The sequence below is a fragment of the Schistocerca nitens genome, chromosome 4 (genome assembly GCF_023898315.1).
Source record: "Schistocerca nitens isolate TAMUIC-IGC-003100 chromosome 4, iqSchNite1.1, whole genome shotgun sequence".
Taxonomy (NCBI): Eukaryota; Metazoa; Arthropoda; class Insecta; order Orthoptera; family Acrididae; genus Schistocerca; species Schistocerca nitens.
Genome location: NC_064617.1, coordinates 988,358,514 through 988,384,056, shown reverse-complemented (window position 1 = coordinate 988,384,056; position 25,543 = coordinate 988,358,514). Strand labels below are relative to the sequence as shown.

Genomic DNA, 25,543 nt, shown 5'->3' with positions numbered 1-25,543 from the left:
CATGTCATGGCACATATAATTTATCTCTGTGCCATGACATGGCATCAATTATTTGTACTTGACAGTGGCATAATGCTGAAATTCCTACACCAGGATAAAAACTTCTACAGCGATAAGCAGGAAAATCCGAGGCTTTGAAATGTACCTACTTATGAGGCTGGTAGAGAGATCACGTATGAGATATGGTATGCCAGTACCAAATAAGCAGGTTTTTAATAAACTTGGCTACCCATTTGAACTTCTTTTAACCTTTAAGTAAAGGAAGTACAAATATGTATAACATGGTGAGACACAGCTGGAGAAATATTCACTTATTTATGCTTGAAGTGAGTGAGAGAGTTTAAAAAATTAACTTGATCAGCAGGCCTTTCCAAGGAGTTTGAAGACACGATTTAGATCTTTTAGAACAACAAGATACACATTGAAGCAGTAGCACAAGATCCAAAGAGATGCCCCCTACACATGAGATTATTAACATCTTAGTAATCAGTTGCTGAAGGAGTTGCAATGAAATTCCAGAGTTTGAAGCATTCCTTAAAAGCAGTGGAGTCCACAGAAATCTAGGTATCAAAAGGTGTCTAAAACCTGAAACTGCAGTGAGATTTCTGGTGGTAAATCTAAGTGTATATTGTAAGAATAGACTAATGGGAAATGGAGGTGTTGTATTTGTTGCAGCAGACAATAAACAGAAATCCACACAGATAGACATTGAAGATGCATGCAAGATTGTTGGAGCAAAACTCAGTATCAAGAGTGGGCATAACCTTGTAATTGCTTCTTTTTATGAGCCACCAGAATCACCCTCCAGATGTAACCAAAAACTTTTGAGAAAACCCAAGCTCACTAGTACATATGTTCCCCAATAATACAGCCATCATTGGAGTGGAATTTAATCATGCACAAATCAGTTGAAATAATTATAGTTTTGTAAGTAGTAGGTGTGACAAGACAGCCTGTGGAATAACTATATGCCTTTTTTGAAAAACTATCTCAAAGAGGTAGTTCAGAAGTCCATTTACAATGGAAATATATTAGGTCTGTGGCTGCAAATAGCATTCATCCCTTTGGGCAGGCCACGTTGAATTTTGTGTCCCAGACGTTGGTGATGAAAAGGAACTAAAACTGATGGAAGCAAAGCTAAAGCAAAAATGATTAACTTCATTTTCAAATGTTCCTTTATAAAGGAGAATCCTGAAGTATTGCCCTGTATTAATCCTCACACCACACAAAAGGTGATTGGTATAGATTTAGTGTCAGTGATATTGAGAAACAGCCAATGAAATCTCAGCAGACCATATAAAGAATTTCTGGCCAAGTTAGTTCCTGTTTTAATCACAATGTACCACTAACCCGTCAGCCAAAAGCTGTGCCCTGTAGTTGAAAGTAATCACCGTTAGCATCTGTCTACAGGTAAGGTAGCAGAAATGATTCACAGAACTACTGTCCCATACCTTTGACAGCCATGTTGTGTGGACCCTTATAACTTATTCTGAGCACCAACATAATGAGGTATCTTGAACAGAATGAGTCCTACATGACAAACAGCACAAATTCAGAAAACATATGCCATGCAGAACCCAACATCCACTTTTCTCACATGACATCCTGAAAGCCAATGGTGAAGTGTCCCAGGCACATGCTGCATTTCTCGAGTCCCAAAAAGCATTTGACTCAATACCACATCAATGCTTATTTTCTATCACATGCAATATAAAATAAAATTTAGGGTAGGACTGAGGATTTCTTGATGAGGAATACTCAGAATGTTATTTTGGATGTAGAGTTATCAACTGATATAGAAGTAACTGTAGGCATGCCTCGGGGAAGTGTGTCGGGACACTTGCTGTTCATGTTATATGCTGTTGACCAGGCACAGAATATTAAGAGTAACCTGAAACTTTTTTCAGGTGATGCAGTTATCAGTAATGAAGTACTGTCTGAAAAAAAGCAACACGAATATTGTCAGATGTAAACAGGATTTCAAAGTGGTGCAAAAATTGGAAATTTGCATTAAATATACTGAAATGTAAAATTACACAATTCAAAAAATTAAATACATAATTATCTATGACTAAAATATCAATGAGTTACAATTGGAATCAGTCAACTCTATAAATACCTGGGTGTAAAAATTTCTAGGGATACAAAATAGAATGATCGCATAGTTTCAGTTTTAGCTGGCAAACTTCAGTTCACTGCTATGAAAATGAAATCTGTCTACAGAGGAGATAGCTTATAACTTACTCATGAGACTCTTCATAGAATATTGCTCATGTGTGTGGGACCCATGCCCAATAGGATTAACAGGTGATGTTCCAACTGTACCAAGGATGACAGCAAGGTTGGAAACAAATTTGTTCGATGTGTGGTAGAGCATCACAGAGGTCTGAAAACCTGAAATGGCAGACACTTGAAGATTAGGTGCCAGTTTCCCCACAACAACTTACTTCCAAAGTTTCGAGAACCAGTATTAAGAGAGGAATCTAGAAGTATACTACAACCCCGATATATTCCTCCTTAGGAGGTCGTGAAGTTAAAATTAGATTAATTACAGCACACATAGAGGCATTTAAGCAATCATTCTTCCTGCACTGGGACATGAACAGAATGGGAAGAAACCCTAATACAATATTGCAGTGCCTGTGTTATTCTGAATTATGATGCTAAGTTCCTTCGGACATGCATGCATGTCTGAAGGAACAGACACTGTAACGACTATGACCATTATGAAATACATTAAATGCATTTGCAGTAGTGAATAAGGACTACCACGAGGTGTATAATGGAATGACAATGAAAATTTGTGACGGACTGGGACTCAAACATGGATTTCCCACTTATCACAAGTGGTCTCCTTACCATTTGGCTATCCGGGCATGAGTCATGGCCAGACCCAAACTTCCATATGTCATCAACCGTGTGTGTACAACCTGTACTTGTACATCCATTATGTATATTCCCATACAGAGGAGACATTTTACTTGAAAGTCACGTGTCCAGTGTAAGTAGTGCCTGTGTTATTACAAATTACGAAGGAAGATTGCATTGTAATTCAGAAAAGGCACTGCAATATTTTATTTATCCACCAACACTGGGCAAGCGACTTTCAAATAAAATGTCTCCCCTGTATGGGAATATACGTAATGGATTTACAAGTGTAATTTGTAGGCACATGGTTGACAACATATGTAAGTTTGGGTCTGGCCATGAGTCATGCTCGGATAGCCAAACAGTAAGGTGACCACTTGTGAAAAGCAGGAAATACAGGTTCGAAAGCTAGTCTGGCACAAAATTTCATTGTCATCATATCATTATGCAGCTGATGTTAATCCATATTCACTACTGCAAATACACTTACTGAAACCCTAATGTGTAGAACAATGAGAAGTACCCTCTGCCATGCACTTCACAATGTTTGGAGAGTATAGATGTATATATAGATAAACACCACATCAATGATACCCATTTGTGGTAATATTATGAAAAGGATAGTTGCTACTTACCATATAGTGGGAGATGCTGCTGAGTCACAGATAGGCACATCAAAAATACTTCACAAAATAAGCTTTCGGCCAACAAGACCTTTGCCCCCCCCCCCCCCCCCCAAAAAAAAAAAAAACCAGTTTATGGCAGCTGAAGCCAGACTATGAGCATCAGCAGCACATGGTGGGAGAGGCAACTGGATGGGGTAGAGTGGACAGAACAAGAAAAAGGAAGAGTAGGCTGTACCATGTGAGAATAAATTTTATGAGTGGCTGATTTTTGTGCTTATAACTAGTGCAGCTCTCATTTATATTAAAGGAGCATGCAACATAGTCACTTCAAAGAAAAGGCAAATCATAAATGTCGTGTGGCTGTCTCCACAGCCATCCAGGTCTTTCACATTTGCTGCCCATTGTTTGTGAATATGCAAAGATTCACGTTCTTGTGGCAGAATGACATTTTTGTAACCTGAATGGTATCATCAGTTGTCTTAGTGTTATTTTCATCAAACTGTTGTACTTCACACAGTTTTCGCCTTATCTGAGTCACCACTAAATGTGCTTACCGCACACCAGCTTCAGTGAGATTTCTGTTTTAAACTGTCGGTGCTATTCCTAAAGACTACATAAGACCTTACATTTGGAGACTCATTTCTGTTGGTGAAAGTTCGTACATGGTGTATGCACCCCAGGACAACTGGGAAATTCGAGAAAAACTCAGGAGTTTTTATACTTTTAGGAATTTTTCATGATTTTAGTTTTTAGTTAAATTTTTAAAATTTTGACTGGTAATAAAAGATAACTCTAACAAATTTACATCAGCCTGCTAATACAGAATAATAATGCAGCAATAAAACATAAATGAGAGAATACCATTGTGAACACCACAGCATACACCTTATCACTAGAACTGTTCATTACAACTTGTGGTTATTGAAGGAATGTCAGGCCTTGTAGCCAAGGGCACTAATGCATGTGCAGATAACTAGTTCAATCCTTGGTGGGAGAAACAAATTTCGTCGCCAGAATTTATCCAGCAGTTAGAGGAGAGGTGCAGGTACACAGTTCCTGATAACAATGACTGTGTGTCAGGTTCTTGTACTCAGCTCATTTAGCTGGTCAGGAAATGGGGATATGTCCCACTGTTGATGGTGAGGCAGCTGTTGGATGGTTGTAGTCAGTTTGACTGGTGGCTTCTGGGAGCTTTGTTGATACAGTGGATTACTGCACTTGTAAGTGAACATCAGTGCAGTGATTTGCTGCTTGACACAGGCATGTCAATTATATATCTAGGCATAATGATGCAAAGTGATAGGAAATGGGGTAGCATGTATGGACGGCAGTAGGGAAGGTGAATCATCGACTTTAGTTTATTGGGAGAACTGTAGGAAAGTTTAGTTCATCTATAAAGGTGACTGCATATAGAACACTAGTGCTACCCATTCTTAAGTACCACTTGAATGTTCGGGATCCCCACCAGGTCGCCTTGAAGGAAGACATTGAAGCAATTCAGAGGTGTGCTGCTAGATTTGTTACCGGTAGGTTTGATCGACACAAAAAGTACTACGGAGATCCTCCGTGAACTCAAATTGGAATCCCTGGAGGGAATATGATGCTCTTTTTGTGAAACACTGTTGAGAAAATTTAGAGAACTGGCATTTCAAACTAACTGCAGAATGATTCTACTATCACCAGTGTACATTTCGCATAAGGACCACAAAGAATAAGATAAGAGAAATAAAGGCATATACAGAGGTATATAGACAGTCACTTTTCCCCTGCTTTATTTGCAAGTGGAACAGGAAAGGAAATGACTGATAGTGGTACAGGGTACCCTCCACCATGCATGATAGTGTGGCTTGTAGAGTACGTATGTAGATATAGGTGTAGATCTAGATGTACCTCACTGATATTGCATCTCAATTTTAAGGAAAAGTAAGATATTCACAGATTTCCTGGCAGCAGTGCAATGGGGCAGCACAATAAAACAATAGTGACTCTGGGGGAGGGAAGGAGGACATATCTGCACTTGAAATTTAATTTGCTATTGATATGTCAACTAACCCTACTTATACTCATTTTACATTACAGGTTGGTTAGGTTATTCATCTGAACGTGTGCGTGATCTTTGCCGAGAGTACCTTTCTCAGGGATTCACGTGTTTCAAAGTTAAAGTTGGTCAAAATTTAGAGGACGATAAACGCCGTTGTAAAATAGTAAGAGAAATCATCGGCTGGGACAATAAATTGGTATGTAGACAAAAACTCTCTTGTCTGGTGTACTTATATATTTCTTAAGGAGAAAGTGTAGAAATTGTGAAAATTAAATCTGAACCAATTTTAAAGATTAATGGGAACCCATACATAAAACAGTGTTTATTCTAGTGCTATGTTACTTAGTTTTCTATCCATTATATTATACAGGGTGTATAAAAATATGTATCAGAAAATTTATGGTTTTGTTCTTGACATTAAAGCATTACAAAATGTTTGTATTAACATGGGTCCAAAAATCCTTTGTTAGGAAGCTATGAAAGGAATTCCTTGCAATGATTCCTGGTTGTGTGATTATTTTCAAATGTGTGTTTTCACTCACTTCTTGTTTACAGTAACTTCCATCAGAACACTTCACAAGGGTGTCTTCAATGTCTGAAATGGCAGATATGCACTACATTTGTGGCCTAGCAGATGGGAATGTGAATGCAGAATGTCAGCTTTATGCTGAGCATTTCTCTGGGAGGCAGTTAGCTTCTGGAAGAATGTTTTTATGACACCTCCAATGCTTGAGAGAGAAAAGCTCATTTGAGAAGATACTTGCAAATGACAGGAGACCTGCAATATGTGAATGCCTGAGCTAGATGAACACTTTCTTCACACTGTGGATGAAACTTCATCACCTAGTAGAAGGAGAATTGTGAAAAGGGATGGGTTAATCACTTGATGATCTGGAACATTCGGCATGAAAATCTTCTGTACTAATATCACCTTCAACATGTGCAAGGATTAAATGATGCAAACCTTCAGCCAATGCATTTTAAGGCTCAGTACTGTGTTTCTGCAGTTCTTAGCATGTACCTTATTTACTGTTTAATCTGGCTTTTCATGTGATTGGGTCATCAATTGTCATAACAATCACATCTGAGCTGGTAAAATGGTCGTGAAGTATGGCAAGACAGACATCGACAGAAGTTCAATTCCAGTGTGGGACAGAATCATTTGTGATCATCTCATTGGTCCCCACTTCTTTCTGCGACATCTTGCTAGACATCTGTATCTACAATCTCCCAGCAAGAGTTGTTTACTTGATGGTGTACCTCTAAATATCACCCAGCAAATGTGGATTACACACGATGGTGTTCCACCTAACTTTACATGGATAGTTTACCAGTATCTTGATAACTAGTCTCTGAACAAGTGGATTGGCCGAGGGGGATACATTGAAGGGTCTGCTCGATCGTCAGATTTGAGTCCATTGGTTTTTTCCTATGGGGACATTTAAACTCCTTGCTGTATTAAACTTGTATACCAAATGTTGATGTGCTGTGAGAGAGTATATTGAAAATTGATTTGACCAAATTTTGAATGAAAGCTCAGGGAAAGCATGGAAGCAGAGAGTGGTCACTTTGAGCAATTTTTGTAGCTGTAAATGTGTTTTTTACATGTGTAATTTGTATAAATGATGGTTGGGGCAAAATTCATTGCAACTGTTTTCATCCTGCAGATACCAGCCAATCTGGAAAATGGAACATATACAGATGAAAGTACAAGGTGGGGACTATCTGTATGGACACTGAAGAACACGTGAACATTGCACCTCACTTATTTATTACGGTAGTGTACAGGACAATACTAGTTTGATGGTGCAAAATAATTACAGCGCATCACACATACAGTTGACATGAAAAAACTGGATATAAAGTCATTCAAAGTAGCCCCCTGCAACGTTCACCAAATGCTGCCAACAATGTGGGAGGCACTGAACACCATCTGCACCACCATGTCTTGCACCATGTCTGAATTGGGTCATCTGTTGTCACACAGCAATTGCAATGTCCTCTTGTCACAAACTGCTTGCCACATAGTGATTCTTTTATCTTTTATGTGAGATCATAGGGCGAAAGCTCAGGATAATACAGTGGGTGTTCCTATCCTTCCCACACCCAGTGTCGCAGTTGCCACCATTCACACTCTGCTTTATGTGGTTTTGCATTGTCTTGCCATATCATTCCAGTGTCCACAAGATCCAGATGTTCCTCCCAAATGCTACATCATACCTGTCGCATCAATAAATTCCAGTTCTCATTATTCTGCCTTGTGAAACAAAGCGGCACACACTGACACCCCTGACATCATATGTGACAAACACTGTCAGTTTCACAGGGGAAGTTTTCTGATATAACTTCTGTTGCCTTGGTGATAAGGCATGTCACCACTCTGTGGATCGATCTTTTGAGTTCCAGTTCATATCGCTTGGCACAAAATTCATCAGTGGTGATTATGCACGAGAAGAAGTGGTTGCCATCCTGTTGCAGTGTGCTAAATGTTTGGAGCATATTACATATCAAAACCACCACTGAACTTCTTTCAGTTCAAGCAGGTACCCACTGTGAAGCGATTTTGCACATTTGTAGGTCTGTTCCCAATATCCTGTGGATGGTTGGTTTCTCAATACCGCTTACCCTTTCTAACTGCAGTAGCGTCCATTGTCTGTCTCCTCCAAGAGATACTCTATTATGGAACATGCCACACTGGCCTGCACACTCAAAGGTCATCCCAAGCAATACTTATCACCAGTTGCCACATGCTCTTGCTGAAACTTTCCCACCCACTATGCTACAATACGGTATGGGAGGGCATTATTCCCAAGGGCTTCCACCAATTCACTGTGACATTCTTTCACATTTCTTCCTTGGAGTAGATTTATTTTGATGTGTGTGTGTGCAGCTCAAAATGGGTTACTTCAATCTCACATGACACTTGCCACACAACTGATTTTGTAGTGCACTATATGCTGCTACCAGCGATCACAGAGCCATCTGTTGTTGTGAATACACACTATGCATCCATAGATTTAACGTGACAAACAGCAGTTTGTGGTCTGTTCACATATCTGCAAGAAAAAAAAATAGTTGCAATGGCTTTTGCACTAACCCTTGTAGAATAAATTGCTAGAAGAATAAATCACTAGGCATACATTTTCTGGCACATTTTTGTACACTCTGTATGTAAAAAACATAAACATAAAAAAAATTAATTCATATTCGTGTACAGCAGAAATGGGTCAAATAAAGAGTAACAGCATAAGAAAACAGTCAGGAAAATATTTCTAGCTTTTACAATGCTTCATTGTTCATAATCTCGCCATTAACAGAGGCATGTGTGCATGTGCTCTCTCTCTCTCTCTCTCTCTCTCTCTCTCTCTCTCTCTCACCCTCACCCTCACACACACAAATAAAATGCAACCAACCCTTACAGTTGTAGTGACCATCGCTGTGTATTTGTGGGATGAAGAGGTAATTTGAGGGAGGATAGAGGATACAGATCACTTTCACCAGCACTGACAAAATGATGATATGTCAAAACAGAGATAGGGAAGGATGAGAGACACAGGCTGAATATCTCTGCTAGATTTACACTATATCTGCTTACAAACATTACCACTATGATCCCATTCTGTAAGTCCAATATGGCCTCCAACAAAATCTGTCTCTTGTTTCTATCTCCTCCTTACGCCAGCACTTTTCATTTCTTTCAAAGCAAGACAAATGAAATACGCTAGTCTGTCTACTGGTCACATCACCACAACTGGCTACAATCCTCCCAAAGAAACATTTTCTTGGTTGCTCGACATCTTCAGTTGATATTCCACAGTATCCTCCATTTCTATTTACAAGACATTGATCATGAAACTTCCTGGCAGATTAAAACTGTGTGCCGGACTGAGACTCAAACTCAGGACCTTTGCCTACCCAAGCACGACTCATGCCCTGTCCTCACAGCTTTACTTCTGCCAGTACCTCGTCTCCTACCTTCCAAACTTAACAGAAGCTCTCCTGCGAACCTTGCAAAACTAGGACTCCTGAAAGAAAGGATATTGCGGAGACATGGCTTAGCTACAGCCTGGGGGATATTTCCTGAATGAGATTTTCACTCTGCTGCGTAGTGTGCGCTGATATGAAACTTCCTGGCAGATTAAAACTGTGTGCCGGATCGAGACTTGAACTCGGGACCTTTGCCTTTCGCAGGCAAGTGCTCTACCAAGGTTCGCAGGAGAGCTTCTGTTAAGTTTGGAAGGTAGGAGACGAGGTACTGGCAGAAGTAAACCTGTGAGGATGGGGTGTGAGTCGTGCTTGGGTAGCTCAGTTGGTAGAGCACTTGCCCACGAAAGGCAAAGGTGCTGAGTTCGAGTCTTGGTCCGGCACACAGTTTTAATCATCCAGGAAGTTTCATATCAGCACACACTCCGCTGCAGAGTGAAAATCTCATTCAAGACATTGACCACTTAATTCATGCGTTTCCATGGTTCCTGTCCTATTATCGTTAGACTACATGCTGGCCTTATGTTCCTGCATGTCAACATATCCCATGGTGTTGCTGCTGCTGTTGTCGAACACTACTTTTCCCCAAACCCAGATGCCCAGTGGCTGAAAATGCTGTGCATCACAGCCCCAGTAGCTTCACATAGAATGTACACAAGAATTGGCATATTTTATGCTTACAGTAGCACTACTGATTTTCAGTTTGCCAATGTTTTGGATCACTTTTGTATTTGAGTGTTTTGGATGAGTTGGACTGTCACAAGGACGTCTGAAGATGAAACTGTATAATTTTAAAATTGATTGATTATATGAATCAAATAACATCAGTAAAACAGCTGAATGGATTATCCATTATCCAATAATGATATATAAATGAAATATAATAGAGTGCCCGTAACTAATGTGCCATTCCCCACTCATTTTACGCTTTCCCAGTTATCACTCTCCATAAATCACACAAGTGTGTGTGTGTGTGTGTGTGTGTGTGTGTGTGCACACACTCGTGTGCAGGGTGAGGGGGGGGGGTGGGAGTGAGAGAGAGAGAGAGAGAGAGAGAGAGAGAGAGAGAGAGAGAGAGAGAGAGAGAGTAAAAAGTGATAGCTTGTACAAACCGCAGGGGGCCGGGTTTGATTCTCAGCTGGGTGAAACTATGTTAGTATTTGTTTTTTCCCTAGTCATTCCTCTTTACCTTTCAAATAAGAAATGTGTAGTTTTGAAAGTTCATGATTTTTTAAAAGTGATCTTATGTTTCTTACATCCTGGTCCCAATCTGCACATATTTTTGTGTAGGTAAAAGTTGACTTTGTAAATACGGAGTTATATTATAACACATTTTTGATTGGCATCCTTTTTTGAAGATGGTAGATGCCAATCAGAATTGGGACGTACAGCAAGCTATTGACTGGATGAAGGAACTGGCCGAGTTCAAGCCACTTTGGATCGAGGAGCCTACTTCCCCTGATGATGTTCTTGGACATGCTGCAATAGCCAAGGTACAGCAAATGCCCAGTAACTATAATTAAATATTTCAGGAAATGGAATTATTGGAAACAAAATAAATTTGATGTCAAAATAATTTATTGTTTTTCTGTGCATTTTTAAACAAAATAGGCACTGAAACCACTTGGGATTGGTGTGGCAACTGGAGAGATGTGCTGCAACCGCGTATTGTTCAAGCAATTTCTGCAGGCTGGTGGAATGCAATATTGTCAGATTGATTCGTGTCGCATTGGTGGTGTCAATGAGATATTGTCTGTTTACCTAATGGCTTACAAATTGGGAGGTATGTTTAAAGCTGTATTCTATTGGCTCTTTTTAAAATTCGACCTGCATTATGAACTCTTAGTCAGATGTAAAAATAATTTTGCATTTATTATGCTGCAGTACCAGAACATTTATAATGCTTAGGATATCTGCCATTATGAAGAGCAACAATCTACATGACATAAACTAACTGATGGACCATGTGTGCATAAACATTGAGGTATGCCTCCAGAATGAGATTTTCACTCTGCAGCGGAGTGTGCGCTGATATGAAACTTCCTGGCAACGCTTCAAACAGCAAGGTGTCGACACGTGCAAAAAAAAGTCACAACTCTAAAGCTCATATGAGATGTAAGGTGGGTGAATGACACGACATTGGCATCAAATTTCACCACAATTCTGCCCAATCGTGGATGTGTCACATGATGGGAAGGTTGTAACACACTCTCTTACACACATTTTATCCCTTCCTTTGACGTCTCTGCAGTCAGAACTGCAACACCAAGCTTTGAAATCACCCAGTTTTCTTATGTGGAGCCGAGGAAAATATTTGAGACACATAGCCTCTCAGAATCGACACGAAAAGCCCCCTGGAGGTTGGATAAAAGGCGGCAATGAGATGAGCCCGGCCGCGCAGTCTGAGGCGTCTTGCCACGATCCGTGCGGCTGCCCCCATCAGAGGTTAGAGTCCTCCCTCAGGCGTGGGTGTGTGTGTTGTTCTTAGCATAAGTTAGTCTAAGTTAATTTAAGCAGTGTGTAAGTCTAGGGACCAATGACCTTAGCAGTTTGGTCCCTTAGGAATTCACACACATCTGAACATTTGAAATGACCCCTTCCCTCGGGACACTGATTCCCACACATTTCTCAGGTGAAACCTACAGTTCACTGTACAGTGAGCATCAGGACAATGTTCTTCACAATGTTCAACACTGCAACTACGTCCTGGTCAATTCAACCCTACTTTAAGGATATCTCATGAACTTCTGAGCTGTGGCCTATTTTTCACGTGTTGAGACCTTGCTTTTTGAAATGTCACTCAGCCCGAGGTTGAAGTCACAGGGTGCCATGTTTTTGCACCATTAAAGAGGAAGTTTGTAGTAGCCACCTTGAGCCAAATTTCAAACTTATGCATCACAATGGGAGACAATTACAGGGTTTCATAAAAGTGATACAGTTTTGTGTATTGTAGTTCCATTAAACCACATGTTTTTATTTTGTGGAGCTGCTATAATTTCAAAGATTCTGCTGTTGGTATAAAGATATTTTGCATTGTGAGGAACATGTGCCTTGTTACAGTAATTCTCATATTCGGGGGAGATGCCATGCACAGTTTCCAACACGTTTAATTGTTCCATTTCATTGCACTTCCTGTACAAAACTGTCATAAACTGTCCTGTTCAGATTTCAGAAAGTACCTTCTTGTGTGTCCCAACTCCTAAAGAATGAAATCATAAGAACTAATGCCGATACTAGTTTATTTCTAAATTCTAACACCAGTCAATAATAATTTCATTGTTCAGTAGTGAACTTAGCATACAATTGTCTGTTTGAAATTTTTGAGAATGGAGTTGATAGTTCGTATCTCCTCATGCAGTACTTCACTGTAATAACAGCAGTCATGATCAGTGTATAGAAGTACAAACATGAGAACATGCATATGCCCTAAATTCCTCTTCTTCTTCTTCCTCTTCTTATGATTATTATTTCTTTCTTTTCTCAGACGTTATGTCTGGTCAAAAATGGAAAGTGACGCGGACCTCGATCGAGCGTGACTTCCTTTTAACTGTGCGGTATATGTTACATCACATTTAGGAACTTTCGGGTGACTGAACATGTATCAATAATTACGGATTTCTGTAGTTGTATATATAAGTTTGGATGTAGCTGTATTGCATTGATGTACTGGTGAATATTGTGTGGTATGACTCCTGTAGTTGATAGTATAATTGGTATAATGTCAACTTTATCCTGATGCCACATGTCCTTGACTTCCTCAGCCAGTTGGATGTATTTTTCAACGTTTTCTCCTGTTTTCTTTTGTATATTGGTTGTATTGGGTATGGATATTTCGATTAGTTGTGTTACTTTCTTCTTTTTATTGGTGAGTATGATGTCAGGTTTGTTATGTGGTGTTGTTTTATCTGTTATAATGGTTCTGTTCCAGTATAATTTGTATTCATCATTCTCCAGTACATTTTGTGGTGCATACTTGTATGTGGGAATGTGTTGTTTTAAAAGTTTATGTTGTAAGGCAAGCTGTTGATGTATTATTTTTGCTAAAATGTCATGTCTTCTGGGGTATTCTGTATTTGCTAGTATTGTACATCCGCTTGTGATGTGATATACTGTTTCTATTTGTTGTTTGCAAAGTCTGCATTTATCTGTTGTGGTATTGGGATCTTTAATAATATGCTTGCTGTACTATCTGGTGTTTATTGTTTGATCCTGTATTGCAATCATGAATCCTTCCGTCTCACTGTATATATTGCCTTTTCTTAGCCATGTGTTGGATGCATCTTGATCAATGTGTGGCGGGTGCTTGCCATGTAGTGTTTTCTTTTTCCAATTTACTTTCTTCGTATCTGTTGATGTTATGTGATCTAGAGGGTTGTAGAAGTGGTTATGAAATTGCAGTGGTGTAGCCGATGTATTTATATGAGTGATTGCTTTGTGTATTTTGCTAGTTTCTGCTCGTTCTAGAAAGAATTTTCTTAAATTGTCTACCTGTCCATAATGTAGGTTTTTTATGTTGATAAATCCCCTTCCTCCTTCCTTTCTGCTTAATGTGAATCTTTCTGTTGCTGAATGTATGTGATGTATTCTATATTTGTGGCATTGTGATCGTGTAAGTGTATTGAGTGCTTCTATGTCTGTGTTACTCCATTTCACTACTCCAAATGAGTAGGTCAGTATTGATATAGCATAAGTATTTATAGCTTTTGTCTTGTTTCTTGCTGTCAATTCTGTTTTCAGTATTTTTGTTAGTCTTTGTCTATATTTTTCTATTAGTTCTTCTTTAATATTTGTATTATCTATTCCTATTTTTTGTCTGTATCCTAGATATTTATAGGCATCTGCTTTTTCCATCGCTTCTATGCAGTCGCTGTGGTTATCCAATATGTAATCTTCTTGTTTAGTGTGTTTTCCCTTGACTATGCTATTTTTCTTACATTTGTCTGTTCCAAAAGCCATATTTATATCATTGCTGAATACTTCTGTTATCTTTAGTAATTGGTTGAGTTGTTGATTTGTTGCTGCCAGTAGTTTTCGATCATCCATGTATAGCAAATGTGTGATTTTGTGTTGGTATGTTCCAGTAATATTGTATCCATAATTTGTATTATTTAGCATGTTGGATAGTGGGTTCAGAGCAAGGCAGAACCAGAAAGGGCTTAATGAGTCTCCTTGGTATATTCCATGCTTAATCTGTATTGGCTGTGATGTGATATTATTTGAATTTGTTTGGATATTAAGTGTGGTTTTCCAATTTTTCATTACTATGTTTAGGAACTGTATCAATTTAGGATCTACTTTGTATATTTCCAATATTTGTAGTAACCATGAGTGGGGTACACTATCAAAAGCTTTTTGGTAATCGATGTATGCGTAGTGTAGTGACCTTTGTTTAGTTTTAGCTTGATATGTCACCTCTGCATCTATTATCAGTTGCTCTTTACATCCTCGTGCTCCTTTGCAACAGTCTTTTTGTTCTTCATTTATAATTTTGTTCTGTGTTCTATGTGTTATTAATTTCTGTGTAATGACTGAAGTTAATATTTTGTATATTGTTGGTAGGCATGTTATGGGATGATATTTAGCTGGGTTTGCTGTGTCTGCTTGATCTTTAGGTTTCAGATAAGTTATTCCATGTGTAAGTGTATCAGGGAATGTGTATGGGTCTGCAATGTAACTGTTAAATAATTTATCTAAAAACAAAGATGATGTGAGTTACCAAATGAAAGTGCTGGCAGGTCGACAGACACACAAACAAACACAAACATACACACAAAATTCAAGCTTTCGCAACAAACTGTTGCCTCATCAGGAAAGAGGGAAGGAGAGGGAAAGACGAAAGGATGTGGGTTTTAAGGGAGAGGGTAAGGAGTCATTCCAATCCCGGGAGCGGAAAGACTTACCTTAGGGGGAAAAAAGGACGGGTATACACTCGCACACACACACATATCCATCCACACATATACAGACACAAGCAGACATATTTAAAGACAAATAGTTTGGGCAGAGATGTCAGTCGACTCCTTCCCTCTTTCCTGATGAGGCAACAGTTTGTTGCGAAAGCTTGAATTTTGTGTGTATGTTTGTGTTTGTTTGTGTGTCTGTCGACCTGCCAGCACTTTCATTTGGTAAGTCACATCATCTTTGTTTTTAGATATATTTTTCCTACGTGGAATGTTTCCCTCTATTATAACCATATCATTAATTTGAACCCAACAATTACGTTTGTTAAATAATTGAGTTAGATGTGAATGTGTTGAGGTGAACTTCTTTAGCCAGAAATTTGGTATTTTATCTTTTCCAGGGGCTTTCCAATTGTGAGTAGAATTAATTGCTTGGGTGACTTCATGTTGCAAAATTATCACTTCAGGCATCCGCGGTATCATCTTGTATGTGTCTGTTTCTGCTTGTATCCACCGTGCATGCCTGTTATGTTGTACTGGGTTTGACCATGTGTTGCTCCAGAAGTGTTCCATGTCTGTTATGCTTGGTGGATTGTCTATTTTAATGCATGTGTTATCTATTGTCTGGTAAAATTTCTTTTGGTTTGTGTTGAATGTTTGGTTTTGTTTCCTTCTATTTTCACTTTTTTTGTATCTTCTAAGTCGTTTGGCCAATGCTTGTAATTTCTGCTTCTTTTCATCTAATTGCTCTGTCGCTTCTTGTTGTGAGATTTTACCTAACCTTTTTCGTTTTTTTTTTCTGACATTTCATTTCTTATAAATTGTGTTAGCTGTCCAATGTCTTTTCTCAGTTTTTCTATTCTGATCTGTAGCCTGTGTTGCCATGCTGGTTTTGTGGGTTTCTTCTGTGTGTTGGTTGGTTCTGATATCTGCCTAGTGTGTATATTTAGTGTAGTGAGTGCTCCTATATAAACCAGTAGTTGTAACTCTTCCATAGTTGTGTTTTCATTTATTTTGTTGTGTATGATTGTGTTGATAGTTTTTATTGTTGTTTCGACTTGTGGGTTATTTGGTGGTCTATGCAAGAATGGTCTAATGTCTGTATTTGTGTCTTTGTATTCTATATATGTCAGCTGAAATTTCTCTTCTATATCTAACATGTGTGTCACTTCGTGTTCTATTTGTGATTATTCTGGTGGCTGTCTTAAGATTTCATTTTCCTCTGATTGTTTAATTGATGCGTGTTGGTCTTTATTTGTTTGCTCTGGGATGTTTGAGTCCATTACTGTATTTTCTTCTTCTTCTGATTGCACATTATTTTGCTCCAGTATTTGTTGTACTTGTTGTTTTCTAATTCTGACTGGGGTATCCTGTTATTTTTTATTATTACACGGATCTGATCAGCTAGTCGTTGTTCTGTTAAAAATTTTAATTCTGGGTATCTGGTAATAAATGTTGTGTATACTTGTGATCTGTATCCAGTTGTGTTGGTTCCTAGGTTTGTTGCTTGGTAATAACAGAACATGAGGTGTCAATTAACTTCATCTGACCATCTCATCCTCTGTCTTTGTTTTCCTTCTAGGGTGGTTGCAGGAAGCATATCCTGCAAAACACCTCTATTTGGATTTAAATCATTTTCCAGTTGGCTAGCAATGTCGTTACCATTGTGGACGGGCATAGGGTTCAAGCGTCGTCCCCGACCATGACGGCGCTTGTGCGAGGCTTCTTTAGTTCTGTCCTGAACCAAGTAATCACACTAAAAGGGGGGTTAGCCCTATTAGTGGTTTGTTCTTTTCGTCGTGGCAGAACATACCGGAGGCCTATTCTTTTCCTGGGCCTCCACGGGGTTGATTATTATTATTATTTCTTTACTTTCTCAGACGTTAAGTCTGGTTATTTATTATTATTATTATTATTATTATTATTATTATTATTATCATCATCATCTGGATCATCTACACCTTCTAAGGATATTTCTGCTGTAGACCAAAGGCAGATTGAAAGGTTGCAGCTGTAAAATGAGCTATCACTACTAGTGATTACTCTGGGTGATGAATTTGCAGAGATGATCATTCAGTTCTTTATAAACATCAGCATTCTTATATTTCTGAACAATGCAAATTGGAAACACACACAACACACATCTGAATCAATTATCAGAATTTTTGGCACATATTGTAATCAATATACACATAAGCAAAAGTATCGCACTTTGTTTAGTGTTGATTTTCGTGAATCTATTATTGAGCTATCCAATAAGTTGGGCAACAGTGTAAGCAAATGCTGCCAATTGCATTCTTTGATCATTTGATTTTCAGCTGGCTCAAACAAAGCTTATGAAATATAAGTTCCCCTGAATTGTTGTGTAATCATTACTTAAGTCCTTGTAATGTGCCCAAGATTTATGCTGAATGAGACATGCCTACATTTTTTTTCTTTTTGATTTATTTATTTATTCATTCATGGTACAATGTATATTTTATAGACATCGTCAGTGTTTCATAACATTTTCTTATTAAGTAAGGTATATAATTTCTTACATTTTTTTTAGTTCTTATGCTTATTCCTACAGCATGTCTAGTTATGTCATATATTGTTGCATAACACATGCTCATAGAAATAAATTTTATGTATTACAGTTTAAGGACAACTATTTGCCTGTCGAGGGCTTGATAGCCTTACGTGGTTTTGTTGAGCTGTTGTTTTCATTTTATGCACAATATCTACTGATCCAGCTTTCTACTTCAGGCACTGCAAGCTCTGCTGTTGTGTGTATGTGCTGCCTGGATTCAAACCAGATTGTGAACTATTGTTGGTCCCACTCTGCTATTTATAACTGAGTTTTATTTCTGATGCCCACTATGCCACTTGGTTTTTCACGGACAGCACTGATATTGGTGAAACTCAAATTCTCTCAACACAATGGAAGAGAAACCCAATATCAGCTGCATAAGGGCACTGAAATAATTCAGTCGCAACAAGTGAAAATGTGTGCCAGACTGGGACTCAATCCTGGATTTCCTGCTTTAAGTGAAGGGTCGTGTTAATCACTTCTGCAATATGACTATCTTTCGAACATGTCCAGAAGAACAGACACCACACACATAATCATAATAGTTACGCCATTTTCTTGCGAAAATCATGAGATACTGCAAGCAATAAGGAAAATGGACCAGGGGAGGTACGAAATCAACATGTGGCAAGCTAGGAATTTGGGTTGGACAAGAATCATGGTTGGATAGCTGAAGCGAGTAAGGAGACTGCCCACCTTAAGCAGGAAATCCAGGTTGAGTCCCAATCCAGGATTAATTTTCACTTATCACCACTGAATTATATCAATGCCATCATGCAGCTGATGTTGGTATCTCTCTTTCATCATGTATATATATATGTCCATGGAATCATGACGGCATGGTGTCTGTTCTTTCAGACATGCCCGAAAGAACAGACACCACATATGCCCCAAAAGAACAGACAACACACATGTAAAAGTAATTCTCTCACCTTCTTCCAACTCTGGTGGACATTATGATTGGCAATATTTTAATAAACTGAGTGCTAGCCTCCAAGTGCCTTCTTGTTTTTCAGGTTTTCTGGCACCTTCTTTTCGATAGACTTCTTAATTATGCTGTCATAGAAACTAGTTCACAATATGGTTGGAGTCCAGGCAGTGAACACACAAAACAGCAAAACTCATCATACCTGAAGAAGATGGCTACATCAGTCATCAAAATATTGTGCAATAAATGGAACCAACAGCTCAGCAGAACACCTGGAAGCACTCTATTAATCATTTGCACAGAGAAAACCTGAGGGATCACATTGAGGGCTATTTTAAATTGTTAAATAAAATAATGCCATGTATTTTGCAGTATTCAAAATAATTGTTACAATAATTGTGGATCAGGCAAAAATAATGATTCACATGATAGACCTACACTCCCTTCTATGCTGAAGATTCAAGTGATGGATACACATGCAAAAAGTGGTGATGACTGTTAAGCATTCAAACTCACATTCCTCTTTTGGACAGAAAGATTAAAACATAAAAAGTATGTTCACCTTAGTTTATTTAATGTCTGTTCTGAAGGAGGATTTGGATGAAATGATAAGTCACCACTGACCTACCATTGACCTCCAAATCATAACATTCATAACATTAAGCGGGCGGGCAGGCAGGCAGACAAACACCCCCCCCCCCCCCCCCCAAAAAAAAAAAAAAAAAAAAAAAAAAACCCACATGTACATTTGACTCTGAAGAAAGTCACAAAAACTTTGTATGACAGCTCTATGTTTCCAAAAGCTGGTGTTTTCCATTATATTCATGGAAATGAACTAAGGATTAATTATTTTTTCTTTATTACAGTTCCAGTTTGTCCTCATGCTGGTGGTGTTGGACTCTGTGAGATGGTGCAACATCTCCAGATATTTGATTACATCTGTCTTTCGACAACGAAGGAGAACAGAGTAATTGAGTATGTTGATCAGCAGCACGAGCATTTTGAAAACCCAACCAATGTTAAACATGCTCACTACATTGCACCTACTGTAAGTATTCACTGACACAGAAATCTATCACAATCAAATACAGATGAAAACCTAAATTGCAATAGAAGTAACTTAAGAGAATCACAAATATACACATGGCTTTCCCGTGTAGCATTGCTCTTACTTCAGGATATACATCTGTCATCAGATGAGAAATTACTTAAATGAAGATATTAATTATTTGTAAAACAATTGAAGAAGCAAAATACACCATAAATAATACAAAAAATGACAGGCAGTTGGCAATATTATCAGTCCATGGTGTTTAGCAAGCTTTGAGACAGCCCCCCCCCCCCCCCCCAGTTTGTCTATATATGTATATTTTGCTGGGACTGTCTAAGACCAAATTAAATCTTGTTGCATTTGGCAGTGAATTAAGTCTTGTTACATTTGGCAGTGAACTTAAATTCAGCGCAAATGTCCTTAATACTTTGTCAACGAGCTTGCTTACACTCCTCCATCCAAGGGGACATGGCATCTTCTTTTTGGTTCTGTATCTTAGTGTAGCCCATTCATCACAGTTTTCTCGCTGAAGAGATTCTTGTCAAAGGTATCTTCAGGTTTCATTGATACAAGTTGGAGGTCGCCTTTGGGATTACTAAACCAGGGCATTCTGTTTTTGAGGTTTGCAGAAAGAAAGAGGAAGATCTTCTTGGTCAACCTGTTCCTGTCCATCCATTCTAGATAATTGTAAAGTTGTACACTTCTTTTATAGATTGTGTCGTACTTTCTCGCCTTTGCCACAGACTTGTGGATGACATTTATGTAATTGGATCCCACAATTGCCCTAATGATTCTGTGCTCTTTTTTTTGTATGATTCTTCAAGCATGGCCTTTATTTGCATTTATGGATAGGTTTTTGGCTACATACATAGCTACTGACTTCAGAACCATTTCATAATGATGTATTTAGGTTTTATGAAAGACATTTTTTCTTGTAGATTGTGCAAGACTTTTGGAAGTCTATTACAAGTTTGCATATTTATGCCTTAACTGCTTCCATGTCAATTTTCTTTTTTCTTATAATGATCTCATCCAGGTACTCCAGTCTTTCTATTCTGCTGACATCTTCATAACTCGTCCAGAGGTGTGGGGAGGCAGCTTTTATGTTAGTCATTACTTCTGTTCTATCAAATGATATCTGAAAGTCAGTTTGTTTGGCATTTTCTTAATAGTTCAGTTTGAATCCTAGCCATTTCTACAGCAGCAAAAGCTAGCCATCTAGCAAGATTATCTTGGAATTAGTTCCCATTCTCGTCAGGCTATAGGTGGTTTCCATCAATTTCGATCACATCCTGATGATTTTTTCGAGAACACAGTTAAGAAGCATCACCTTTCCTGACATCTGTTTTGATCTCAATCTGAGAGAGGTCATAGGAACTTTATCTTGCAGTTTGTATCTGTCAGGGTGACTAATTAATGCCAGCAGTTTAACGTAAACTCTGAATTCTTTGAGGATGTTTAACAGGACAGTGCAGGCTATTTAACTGTAGGCTTTCTTTAACTCCACAAAGACTGACATATTGTTTGGACCTTAAGAGTATATGTATATTATTATTTTTATTGGTATTTACATAACATTTTATAGTAACCTTTTACCTGAAAGATTTCTGCTGATTTTCTCCAATGATGTACAATTTGTTTTAAGCAGTTATTGGCCTGTAAATGAAAACTCCTACACATTAATTGGTTGTAGCCCCAGTTTCATGACAGAATCAGCAATCTGTTTAAGTACAATTCCAGTCAGGCATGTCAGTCTTTGAAATTTTATGATGATGTTTCCTATTTTGCTTTGTAAATCCCGGGTAACACAAAACTTTCCAACTATTTCAGAAATTCATTGAGCATCCAGCTAAATAAATAACATAGTTTGAAAACAAAAACGGTCTTGGTTGTGAAATTATTTAATTTCAATGACATATACACTACTGGTCATTAAAATTGCTACACCACGAAGATAACATGCTACAGATGTGAAATTTAAGCGACAGGGAAAAGACGCTGTGATATGCAAATGATTAGCTTTTAGAGCATTCACACAAGGTTGGCGCCAGTGGCGACACCTACAACGTGCTGACACGAGGAAAGTTTCCAACTGATTTCTCATACACAAACAGCAGTTGACTGGCGTTGCCTGGTGAAACGTTGTTTGATACCTCGTGTAACGAGAAGAAATGCGTACCATCAAGTTTCCGACTTTGATAAAGGTCGGATTGTAGCCTATTGCAATTGCGGTTTATCGTATTGCGACATTGCTGCTCACGTTGGTCGAGATCCAATGACTGTTAGCAGAATATGGAATCGGTGGGTTCACGAGGGTAATACGGAACCCCTTGCTGGATCCCAACGGCCTCGTATCACTAGCAGTCAAGATGACAGGCATCTTATTCGTATGGCTGTAACGGATCATGCAGCCACGTCTCAATCCCTGAGTCAACAGATGGGGACGTTTGCAAGACAACAACCATCTGCACGAACAGTTCGACGAAGTTGGCAGCAGCGTGGACTATCAGCTTGGAGACCATGGCTGCGGTTACCCTTGACGCTGCATCACGGACAGGAGCGCCTGCGATAGTGTACTCAACGACTAACCTGGGCGCACGAATGGCAAAGACGTCATTTTTTCGGATGAATCCAGGTTCTGTTTACAGCATCATGATGGTCGCATCCGTGTTTGGCGACATCGCGGTGAACGCACATTGGAAGCGTGTATTCATCATCGCCATACTGGCGTATCACCCGGCGTGATGGTATGGGGTGCCATTGGTTACACGTCTCGGTCACCTCTTGTTCGCATTGACGGGACTTTGAACAGTCGACGTTACATTTCAGATGTGTTACGACCCGTGGCTCTACCCTTCATTCGATCCCTGCGAAACGCTACATTTCAGCAGGATAATGCACGACCGCATGTTGCAGGTCCTGTACGGGCCTTTCTGGATACAGAAAATGTTCGACTGCTGCCTTGGCCAGTACATTCTCCAGATCTCCCACCAATTGAAAACACCTGGTCAATGATGGCCGAGCAACTGGCTCATCCCAATACGCCAGTCACTACTCTTGATGAACTGTGGTATCGTATTGAAGCTGCACGGGCAGCTGTACCTGTACACGCCATCCAAGCTCTGTTTGACTCAATGCCCAGGCGTATCAAGGCCATTATTACGGCCAGAGGTGGTTGTTCTGGGTACTGATTTCTCAGAATCTATGCACCCAAATTGCGTGAAAATGTAATCACATGTCAGTTCTAGTATAATATATTTGTCCAATGAATACCCATTTATCATCTGCATTTTTTTCTTCGTGTAGCAATTTTAGTGGCCAGTAGTCTTTATAATAAATTCCCTCAAACTATGTCCATTTACCACTGCTGTACAGCACCTGCCTCCCATACACTATGTAAGGAGTTTCTGGACATCCTGCTGAATGCACTCTGCACTGAGTCACAATATACATCCGATGGTGTATAAGTACAAATACAACTGTTGATATTTGTCTCAAATCAGTCACTAGAGAAACCTGATCAAGTTGAATGATGCATGGTTGTAGGGACTTTTGCCAGTCTATCAGAGACATTCCTCAGCGGCTACAAATGCTCAGGTACACTGTTAGTGGTGCTATTGTAAAACAGAAGAGTCAGGGAAGTATTAAACCTAATTACTGCTGTGGCAGACAGACTAACTTATGAGGACTGGTCAAAACTCTGACGTGTACCACATAAAGCAATGGTCAGACATCCTTGGAAGCTACTGAAAAGACTTGAGCTGCACTTTATAAGAAATGAGTTGTTTGTACACTGCTTAATTATAGATACTGTATCAGTTAATTTATATTTTAATTTTAATTATGTGCTGTATCTTTAACAGGCTCCAGGTTACAGTACAAAGATGAAAGCTAAATCAGCAGAATCTTATGAGTACCCACTTGGACACGAATGGGAGAAGATGTTCAATGAGGGAACATTCCAACGACCTCACGTACCACTCAGTTAAAATACAAATTTGTACTTCAAAAATAAGCTGAAATAAAACTTCCTTTTATTCAATGCATTTTACCATTGTTAATATTTCTTAATTTTGCCCAAATTTAACAAAGAAGCACATCAAGAGTTGCAAATGTACCCATAAGCATATTAAATTTTTTTTCACTAACATGTGTAGTATTACTGAAAAGAGGAGCTGAAGGTTCTCTGAACCTGAAGGTTAGTTTGAACACCACAGCATCTTATTGGGCACAGTTCTCTTGCAAGTGGTGTGTGTCCTTACCTCTGGCATGTGAACCAAAATATCCAGGCAATTACAAGAGGACCTACAATTTAAAAAGCATTCTGAACAATGGTATGACTTGGTATTTTTCACTTACAGGATGTTTTTTCTAAATAGGAACAAACTGCAGGAAACTACTGCTGAGAGGATAACGAGCTAAAAAGGTTACATGGACATATGGTCGGAAGTGTGTTTAAAAGGGGGGTACACTCACTTAACGTTGGAGATAAAAAGGTCTTTGACAGTGTAAGTTTCAATGATTGCAAACACACATGAGAACACACCAGCCACATGGGAATGTTCTGTCTGTACTAGTGTTTAGCTACAGTTTTTATGTTGCATGTCAATGTTTGTTTGCTGCCGTATTTTGAGTAACAAGTACTCATAGAGTTAAAAGTGGTGCATCACATGTTAGCAGCTAAAAAGTGACGTTAACAACAGTGAAGGGGGGCTATTAGTCTTTCCAAACTGAGGCACAAAACCTCCAATTGATGAATACTGAATTGTGAGGGAGTATCGAGGTCATCATAAAAGGAGCTAGAACCATTTCAAGTAGAATACAAAAGGCTGTGGGAGTGGTTGCAGGTGTCCTGGGAAAATCTGACCATAACTAAGATGTACTTCAGTATCCTGCAGATTTAGCTATAAATGTTCCAACCATAAATTCAGGTAGCAGTATTTATAAATATGGCTCTACATTTCACTTAGTAATTTTATTCCCACCTATACAGTGACCGAGAATGTTGTTTTCCTTCAGAACATTCATGAAATAGCAAGATATTTGTATGGAGTTATGAATTTCACCTGAACAGCACACGACTAAAGCTCGTAGTGGACGTCAGTGCGTAGTTTGACTCTGCAGAATTTTTGTTAACTGCAGAGGCTTGAAATATTGACCAGGGGTTTAGAATGTACCAACCATAGGAGCATCAGTTTTGAATTCGGCAAGTTGTCCTCTCTCAAAGAAAAAAACTTCAGAAAATTATGAAGTACATGTGCCTCACATATGATCTGTATCATGTCCAACCTATGTCCTGGGCAACAAAAGTACTCAAAATGTGGCTCTCCTTGACGGGGCAGAAGCACAAGCAGAAGATACACTCATTAATGGAATCGATCCCAGAATAGGCATGGAAACTCAGTGTTCTATTCCATGAACTTTACTAGATGTTTATTTAGTGGTGCTGCAACAAGATGCCTGTCAGTTTATGGCATGACATAACCAAGTCATCACAACCATACTGTTTATTTAGAGCAGAGACCGGATGTTATCTTCTTGACCAGGCTAGACACTGGGTACTTGAGAGCCAA

At 38.9% G+C, this 25,543-nt stretch overlaps 1 protein-coding gene across 4 annotated transcripts in view; it reads left to right on the top strand.

The window, feature by feature from the left end:
• LOC126253705 (mitochondrial enolase superfamily member 1-like) overlaps positions 1-24,016 on the top strand; it is a 90,314-nt gene extending 66,298 nt beyond the window's left edge. For all 4 annotated transcript variants that reach the window (XM_049955237.1, XM_049955234.1, XM_049955235.1 and 1 more), the window contains exons 7-11: positions 5,574-5,731; positions 10,878-11,012; positions 11,131-11,302; positions 19,786-19,967; positions 23,834-24,016. In XM_049955237.1, coding sequence (XP_049811194.1) covers positions 5,574-5,731; positions 10,878-11,012; positions 11,131-11,302; positions 19,786-19,967; positions 23,834-23,959 — 773 coding nt within the window. In that variant the 3' untranslated portion in view covers positions 23,960-24,016. The remainder of the gene's footprint in view (positions 1-5,573; positions 5,732-10,877; positions 11,013-11,130; positions 11,303-19,785; positions 19,968-23,833) is intronic.
• Positions 24,017-25,543: the final 1,527 nt, after the last annotated feature.